At 46.3% G+C, this 9,403-nt stretch overlaps 1 protein-coding gene across 1 annotated transcript; it reads right to left on the bottom strand.

The window, feature by feature from the left end:
- Nucleotides 1-545: 545 nt before the first annotated feature.
- LOC123098071 (glucan endo-1,3-beta-glucosidase 10) lies at nt 546-2,968 on the bottom strand. Its single transcript, XM_044519947.1, has 2 exons — nt 1,671-2,968; nt 546-1,043 (listed from the first exon to the last, which is right to left on the bottom strand). Exons 1-2 carry the CDS (start codon nt 2,853-2,855, stop codon nt 972-974), a joined length of 1,257 nt encoding a protein of 418 aa, XP_044375882.1. The 5' UTR covers nt 2,856-2,968; the 3' UTR covers nt 546-971.
- Nucleotides 2,969-9,403: the final 6,435 nt, after the last annotated feature.

The following is a 9,403-nucleotide window of genomic DNA, read 5'->3' as shown; positions in this document are numbered from 1 at the left end:
ATTTTTTAAATTTTGTTTAAACTTGGAAATGTTATTGTTGAATCATTTGAAATAAAGTCCTCCAATGTACCCGTCCACCAAAACTTCCCACTCCATGTCAAATGTCCTATTGATGTGCGTTCCAAAGAGGCCCAACATGGCGCTCCCAAAAAAGGGTGCAGCATGACTTTTCATCTGTTTTTAGCAAGGAGTGATAATTTATTTGTGTTAAGAAGTATGACCGGCTCCAAGTTGTAATGGTTGCTCAACTTAAAAAAAAAGTAGTAACGGTTGTCTCGTCTGTAACCAAAATGTGTGCATCTACCACTACTGTACAAGACACTCAATTAACAATGCAACCCAGAAGTTTGAATCTTTGATGTGTATCTGACTGCAACAACACAACATAAAGAAGGATAGGATCTCACGTGTGGCACTGGTTACCTTTTACCGAATCCATTTCCTGACCGTTGTGCCAGATTACAAAAGTTTAACCTTCTGGACTTGAGCAATCGCAACATTATCACAGTAGTTTAACCGCTCCAAGTTGACGAATTCAGATGAAATTGAGTAACTTCATTTATTTTCATTATTTGGAAAGGGATACTGGGCTTCAGCTTTTGCACCTCATGTATATTTGTAGGTAGCAGTACTGGGGTACTACTCAAGAGAACATTTCTATTAAAAGGCAATTAAAACCGACTGATTTGGGTCTATTTTAGTCCCAACGATCAGCGGTTTTTAAGGCACCAAGATGAAATACATAGCTTCGATGCCATCAAATTAATCGTTTCATCAGCTTACCCAGATCCACATCTCGGTCTCAACCTTCAGCAACCACAACAGCAAAGGAGCGCCGTGCAGAGGATCAGGATCATCATCAACACCATTGCTCCAGAGCAGACAGTTCCATCCCGTCCTATCCACCTACCCCTGAATCTCAGCCATCAAGGCGAGAGTGACGCACCACACCCCATGATGATCTCGGTACCTCAGGCTGCAACCATGAGGGCGGCAGCAGCACCTCCTGCCACAGCAGCTTGCGCCCATGTCCACCGCCGACCCTTTTAAATCACAAGCCAAAAACAAACGAGAAACGCCACATGAGGAAAGCAATAAAATGAGGGACATTGATTTTACTGAGAAAAGGACAATCAGATCGGTCCCGGAAAGAACACCTGCCGGAGACTGCATTCGATTCTAACGCGCATTTGGCATTTTGACTATCAAGTAGCGGGAAGTGAGAACTCCAGATCTACTATCTCTTGCGGGAGTCACCAGATCTACTATTTTGTATGATTATTTAGTTTGGAAGCCTTTTTCATTTCCACAAAGAAGTGAGCAGTGTTTTGAAACCTGAGAATGATGTCAAGTTCCTACTCATGGAGGAAAGAAGAATCTGGTCGATGGTGACGGAGGGGTCACACCTAATTTTCAAGATGACGATTGCCAGAATCTGGATCTGTGTGGAATAAACAACTGATGTTGATGTCGATTACGCAGGAAATTTTTCTAATTGCACAATCTGAATTACGTTGAGACCGTGGTCAACCTACGGCATGTGCACTCTCGAGTGCGCAAAAGCAGCGAGAAATGATGCAATCACCCAAAGTGTCATCCCCTTTCCGCAGACAAACCCCTAAAGGTCAATGTAAGCATGAACAACTGACAGAGAAAAGAGCAGAGCTCACCGTGGGCTCCCGCGACGCGGCCGAGATGTCGTAGTAGTCGTTGTCTCCGCCGGTGCTGTTGCCGCCGGGGGTGAAGTCGCCGTGCGCAGGCTTGTACGTGAGCGGGTACACCGGCGTGCTGTCGGGCTTGAACAGGCCGTAGTTGCGCTCGGACGCCGGCCCGGGCTTCATGTTCTCGTTGAACAGCGCGAACACGTAGACGCGCAGCGGCACGTTGGGCTTGAGCGGCGTGCCCTTCCACTCCGCCACCAGCCGCATCACGTTGCTGTTGTACCGGGCCGCGCTCTCCGGCGTCGCGGCCTTCTCGTTCGCGTCCCCTGCGGAAGGCCACCCCGTCTCGGAGATCCGTATCTCGACCACCCGCGCCGCCGCGCTGTTCGCCGCCGAGATGGCGTGGTACGCGGCGTCGACCTGCGCCACGAGGAGGTTGGGATAGTGCAGCCCGGTGTTGGCGTCCGGGACGCCGGGGTTGCTCGGCTCGAGAAGAGCGTAGTCCAGGTGGATGCCCTTGGGGTCGTCGGAGTAGGCGAAGTAGGGGTAGGCGTTCACCAGGAACGGCGAGCCGGTCTTGGCGTGGAAGTCGAGGATGGGGCAGAGGTACTGGAGCAGGTCCTTCCGGAAGGCCCCCGCGGAGGGCGGGTAGGACGTCCCGAGGACGCCGAGGTTGTGCGCGGTCGTCACGGCGATCTGCTTGTCGAGGTTGGCCGCGGCGAGCGCGCCGTGGAGGGACTCCATGGCCGGGAGCAGGTTGCGGGTGAGCGCGGTGTCGTTGCCCGTGAGCACCTCGTTGCCCACGGTGAGCGCGACGATCTTGGTGTCGGGCAGGTAGGGCAGGATGCTGTCCTTGAGCCAGGACGTGGCGCCGGCTGGCTCGGCGACCGCGGCGAGGCACTGGTCGGGCACGCCGACGTAGAGCTCGATCCCGGTCTTGGCGAAGGCGCGCAGCACGCCGGGCTCGGGGTCGTAGAGCCGCACGCGGGCAATGCCGAGGCCCTGGAGCAGGGGCAGGGCGGCCTGCGGCGGCGGCAGGTTGTTCCCCACGCGGCCGTAGTTGATGCCCAGCAGCGACACCGGTGTCGGCGAGGCGTCCGACACGAGCGCGAGCGCGAGCACGCACAGCGCCGCGGCGAGACAGAGGCCGCGGGCGCGCTGGAGCTGCCGCCGGCAGCCGTCGCGGAGCGGCATTATTGGAGGAGTGGAGCGGGACGGAGGGAGGGAGGAGAGCGAGGTGAGATTTGCACGGACGAAGGTTTTGGGGCGGGGGAGAGTGATTGGAGGTGGGTGTGGGGGAAGGAAGAGTAAGATTGGGGGTAGTAGAAGGCGATCGGGTGAAATTACCGACAAAATTGAAACGGCGATATCCTTTTTTTACCGACAGGAAAAGTTGGGGGTTCTGTACGTGGGACCCGGAGACAGCGAGACAACGGGGGTTGTTTACTGGAGTAGGAGTACTCCGTGGAATGGGATCCGATAGGCGGCAGCGGCACGAGAGACTGTGCCCGTAGGCCGTAGACCGTGCCGGTGCCGCCGCAACGGCTGTATTTCTGGGGCCGCCCAAGCATGCGAAACGTTGGTGCGTACTGTGGCACACACGTGACGGAGTCAGGGACGGGGGAGCCGCCCATGGCAAGTAGACGTTGCAAAAGGTCTCATTTTTATTTTTCCACTACTCCCTCGGTTTACCTCTACTATTGATGGTTATATATTTCGGGTTATGCGACGAATATTCTTATAAGTTTCAAACAATGGTTGTTCAAAGAATATGTTTTGGATTTACCTCTACTATTGATGGTTTATTCATGAAATCTTGAATTGAGAAATTGATAACATTAATGATGAACGTCTTGAGAAGACTGATAAAAACCACTTGTATGTGGCACTGCTTGGTTATATCGGAAATTGATTTTCATATAGATGAAGCATTAAAGTATTTTGATTTTGAATCAATTGACAAAATACATAGTGATGTATGAAGTCCGATGAACAAACCAGGGCGCGGTGGATTGTTATGCTTCATTAATAATTTTGAGTAAATATGATTTACTTGATATAAATCTAAAATATTTGAGAGGTTCAGAGAAATTCAGAATAAAATATTTGAAAGGTTCAAATAAAATTCACAATGAAAATAAGAATCATTGTGACAAAGATAAAAGGATCTTCAATCATGGCGAAAATTTACCGAAGTCATAAGTTTAGCAAAACACTAAGATAATTTTGAAATTATTTCTTACCAATGTGCTTTTATTAATTTTGGGGATATACACTTGAAACAGCTACAAATACACCGAACAAAGCACCATCTTATAGTGTGGCAATACAACACCATATGAGTTATAGAGTACATAGTCCAGACAAATTGCTAATTTGTAGATGATCACAAAACATAATTGGGTATTCCTTCTACCAAAAGTTCAAAGAAAAAATGTTTGTCATAAAAAAGAACACTTTCTCGAGAAGGAGTTTTCTTGCTAAAGAAGTAAGTGAGAGGACAGTGCAACTTGATACGATTATCGAATCTCTGGCGGAACTAAGAAGGATTAACACATGGAAATTGTTTCAAAAAAAAATTCCTCACAATTGAGCCATAAGTTACTACACCAGATGTTAGAAACTCTAGTTAAAGATTGCAACTAAACAAGCATAAACCGGAAAAAGTCAATGAACCCCCTGAACAATCTCAAAGTGAGATATTCATCTTAGAAGAAGATGAACCTACGCGCTACAAGTAAGCGATGGCGCCGCCCCAGCTCGAAGGATTGGCTTATAGACATGCACAACAAAATGGAGTTCATGTACAATTAAGTTTGGAACTTAGTTGATTCTCCAGAAAGTATAAGGATCATATACGACAATTAAGTTTGGAATTTAGATAAAGTAAATGGAATGGATGTCAAAACTAGTTTCCTAAATGGAAAGGGATGTATGAATGATACAACTGGAAGGTTTGTAGGTCCTCAGAATACCGGATGAGTGTGCAAGCTTCAAAAGTTTTTATGTTTTGAAGCAAGTATCAAGGAGCTGGACATTTCAATGAAATAGTTAAAGAGTTTGACATTGATGAAATGATGAAGAAACTTGTGAAGTTTAGTGGGATCTCTATAGCATTTCTAATCTTGTATGTAAATGACATATTGAAGATTGGAAATAAAATAAAGTTTCTAAGCACAACAATTTTTTTAAAGAATATGTTTCCAATGAAAGTCTAAAGCAAATGAAACTATTGGATATAAATATCTATAAAGATAGATCAAGACATCTAATTGTGCTAAGCTGAATTGAATACATTGACAAGGTTTTAAAAGGTTTAAAATGGAGAATGTGTTTTCTCCCAATGTCACATAACATGATGCTTAGAAGAAATCAATGTCCTAGGATAGTTGATAAGCATAAACAGATGAGAGGATTATTGAATCTATCATGAATGTTATGATATGTAAAAGGCCAAGGGTATCTACGTACTAAATGTTAGTAGCAAGTGATATTGAATGACTCACTAAGTAATTGCTAATATAAGTACCTTAGAAGGACAAAAGTATTGTCTATAGGGGAGATGAAGAAAGTACATTGTAAATGGTTACAAGAAACACTAGCTTCATAACTTATATAAATTATTGTTGGGCTATAATTGTTTGGAATAAGTAAGCATGAACGATATTGTGGATTCTATAGCGGTAGAAGAATATGTTGATATTGAATGACTCACTAAGTAATTGCTAATATAAGTACCTCAGAAGGACAAAAATGTTGTCTATAGAGGAGATGAAGAAAGTACATTGTAAATGGTTACAAGAAACACTAGCTTCATCACTTATATAAATTATTGTTGGGCTATAATTGTTTGGAATAAGTAAGCATGAACGATAGAAGAATCTGTTAATAACATTAGCTGTTTAAAAAATAGTCCGAATCACGAAGTGTCTTGATATATTTTATCAAGAAGTATCTTGATCCCAGGTGTGATGACACTACTGCAGGATGCTGCTAACGCGACACTACGATCAGAGACCCTTCGAGAAACTGTGTGCGATGCAATAATCGCAAACGGTGTTGTATGAAAACCGTCAGAAATGATGCAAAACGTTTGCGATGGAGGATGCATCAAGCACGGTTTAGATTTTAGTTGTGTGTGCGATGCAGGGCATACGGTTCAGCTCAACTAACCGTTTGCGATGATGAGGAACAAAAGAAACGGGCAGCCAGATGAAGGTGTGTGCGATGTACAGCATACGGTTCACTCGGATGAACTGTTTGTCATTAGGCAACACAAAAGAAACGGTCAGCAAGATTCAAGGTGTGTGCGATATACGGCATGCGGTTCACTCGAATGAACTGTTTGTGTTGAGACATGAGAACAGAAACGGTTCAAATGAACAAGGTGTGTGTGATACGAGGCAAATAGGTCTGTAATCAGAAATGTGTGTGAAGACCGATAAGAGCACAGACGATTACTGCTCACAAGCCGTGTGTGTTGTGAGCAAACGATTGCTGGTATACAATTGTGAGTGATTGATGAAAACATCACCCACGGGTTCCATTGTTTAGTCTGTGTGCGATGTGATTTTCTTTGTCTGCACACCATCTATCCTCTGTCTACAGAGCATCAACATATATACTTAAAAAGACAGCATTGCATAACCAAATTAAGCATACAATTACACAAGTGACTACACACATAACATTTGCACACACCAAAGTAAGCAATTACATGCATACTAAAGTAGGAGAAACGAGGATCTAATCATCTACTTATTGTTGCGACGAAGCTTGCCATTGCTCTGCTTCCGGCTGGATCCCTGGCCGTTTTGGGGAAGGAGGGACTTCCTCATGTCAACGATCCACCGGTACATGTCGTAGCTTGTGTACGCCTCCTTGGCCGCGTACACGACGTGAGCTTTGTCGAGTTTCTCCATCCAGGCCGAGTGCCAGGCACGCTTGTCCTTGTTGCATGAATCCTTCATGTCTTTGTAGTAGGGGTCAATGATGGCCTCGGCGAGGTGAACCAGTGAGTCCTTCTCATGCTCCTTGCTGCCCCAGATCTTGTATTGGCCCTGGACGTCGACAAGATTCTGGCAGGCGATGCCCGAACTCTCGAGCGCCTTTACATCGTTGACGATATCCACCGTAGCGAACATGTAGTGGGGGCTATTGACAAACCTGGCGAAACGCTCGCAAGGCCTTGTGGCCAGGCAGTAGTGGTAGATGAGGACGTGGTGGCGCACGCACATCTGGGCGACGGCGACCTTGGGACGAGACCCGTCACGAGCGCGGGTGTACTCGAGGTCGAACCCGACCACCTTGTACTTCTCCTCGGCAAGCAACAGCTCCATGATGTGGATGGAGTGCTCCGCCCAGACCGGGTCGTTGGTGTACACCACTGAGAGGTCCATGAACCTTCTGTGGGTGTCCACCACGGCACGCATGGTGAACTGCTGCTCGTCGTCGGCAGCCGCTCGGAGCGCCATTGGAGCCGCGCAGGATACCCTCTAAGAATTTCTCGTGGTGGGTGTGCTTCTTGCAATGGTGGGGCGCGATCGAATGGTTGAAGAGACACAAGGGTAGGTTAAATGGCCACTGTAATAAATGGGGACTGGCCGGCCTGTAATCGTCACGTCTTGTCACGACGTTCATAGCGGAGGATTCCAGAATCCAGTGCACGCTTGACAACACCGCACCCCAGGCGTGGACACTCGAGTGCGATAATTAATTCTGTGCTCTACAATGCACACGGTGGAAGAAACCAACTGTGTGCAATAATGTTGAAGATCGCAGTCGAGTTAGCTATACAGATCGTGTGCTGTGAGATCGACAAGGTAAACTTATTCGAGAATGGTTAATAAAATCTAAGACCATTGCATATTAAGGTCAAAATAGTGCTAGCAATATACGAGTCTCATACGATGCCATTTGAACGATTGTACCACAAAAGCTCGAAATTTTACAAGGTTCAAATTCCAGAGTTATATGGCTCAAGTTCGAAGATTACAAGGTTCAAACTGATATTAGAAATGAAATTCAGCTCATCAGCTGCAAACGCTCGCACTGATGCGCTGAACATGGATATTAGAGAGGTTCAAACTAATATCACCGCTTCTAAGTCTGGCTTCGAAACCTCACAATTTTTGCAAAGGGGTCAACCACTGAGAAGTCATGTATGGGGTTGACCCGATGACTTCCGATTACTCTGTCATCTGAAGTTCCAAAATGAAATTTAGCATTTTTGGAGCCTACTCCATTCTGCCGCAGGCACCGGCGCTGATCAACAGACCATTCATTTTTGTGAAATAAATGTAGGGAAAACCTCATTTCCTTCAGCACCCTTGCTCTGAGAACAAAGAACCTAGCGAATATAATCTCCGGTAAGGTCCCTCGGTAGGAGTTCAAAGTAATTTCTGAGAGATGCAGATCTAGGCATTCGACGTGATTGTTGTATTGTATCACATTATCCACCACTGGGCCTAATCTTATCTGCACAAGAAGAAAACGTGTTAGTGCCTACATGCAGTTTTGAACATTACTACAGGACTAGCTATTTGGTTTGCAGGATTTGTAAAATGCACTAACATGCCATCTTCGATCTGACATGATTAACATGGGCATTTGATTACATTCTAGAAAAATGTAGCCTTCTTCACAAGAGGTTGGAGTGGATGAAAATTTCCCTAAGAAAACTAGTACAGATGAATCCAAAGGAGAAATGCTTATTGATTGTAACCATATGGATCAAGCAATCAATATGGGAGGGGGCATGTATGTACTGAAATCCTCCAAAAGAACCTTCAGAAATCATAGTACATTGTCATTGTAAACTTGGAGAAAGGTGTCACAAATTGAACTCCCTTATGGTTAACATTTAACAGGAAAGGAACATCACCTCGATATATAGCTTCTCCAGGCACGGAAAGCATCTCAGGAAACTGACAACTTGCTCCAGGTCGGGCCCGATAGATTCTAGTGCCAAGACCTTCACTTTGCGCAGTTTCGGGGTCAAGCTTGTCGGAATCATTTTCTGAATGACAGACGAACAAACATATTCAAAATTAGAAATAATGTTAATTTGTAGAAGGAGAGGTAGAAGGCGGCTGTCGGACCTGAACGGGTGTGGATCCAATAACAAGTTCGGAGTATTTGTCAGACGAGTAGCCCACCACTGTCAACTTCGGTGCACAAATGACATTGATTCTTGTTGGACCTTCTTGATCAACTACAAGTAATCTCTCAAGTGCAGGTGTGTCCTGGATGACCATACCGTGGTCCACCTTTTGTGATGTCTTCCTGCCGCACCAGCAACACACATAAATAGTCCGGAGAGTCATGGAGGTGATGTGGAAGGTACTCAACCCATTGATCGCCTGAAGACGAAGGTACTCGAGTGCAATACAGCCACGGAGAAGGCGCTCCATGTCACCGAGCTCGAGGTGCTTGAATCGTGGTAGAATAAGAGCGGGTGTGTCATTAAGGGGCGGGAAATGGCAGTTCCTGAACTTGGCGATGCGCAGCGTGGGCGCGAGGCGGAGTGCGGACGTTGGCAGCGACCGCATATGCCCATCATCAAAAGTGAGCTCCTCGAGCTGATCTAGGGCGGGGGATCGGAACCAGTCGTCAAGCTTGGCTCAGTCCTTGCCGTTGGAACGGAACTTGCCCATTCTAAGGCCTTTGGTTGGGCCAAGGTGACTGCCAAGGATCTTGGAGAACGCATCCAAGCTTTTGTGATAGCCATGGTAGAGCTCGTG

Source organism: Triticum aestivum, chromosome 4D, assembly GCF_018294505.1.
Source record: "Triticum aestivum cultivar Chinese Spring chromosome 4D, IWGSC CS RefSeq v2.1, whole genome shotgun sequence".
Lineage (NCBI taxonomy): Eukaryota > Viridiplantae > Streptophyta > Magnoliopsida > Poales > Poaceae > Triticum > Triticum aestivum.
The sequence above is the reverse complement of the archived record's forward strand: the minus strand, read 5'-3'. Positions and strand labels throughout refer to the sequence as shown.

Excerpts from the sequence above, each read along its gene's own strand:
- LOC123098071 (XM_044519947.1), bottom strand. The coding sequence starts at position 2,855 with ATGCCGCTCCGCGACGGCTGCCGGCGGCAGCTCCAGCGCGCCCGCGGC. Across the intron at positions 1,044-1,670 it reads CCGCGTCGCGGGAGCCCACG|GGTCGGCGGTGGACATGGGC; the intron begins GTGAGCTCTGCT and ends GTGATTTAAAAG.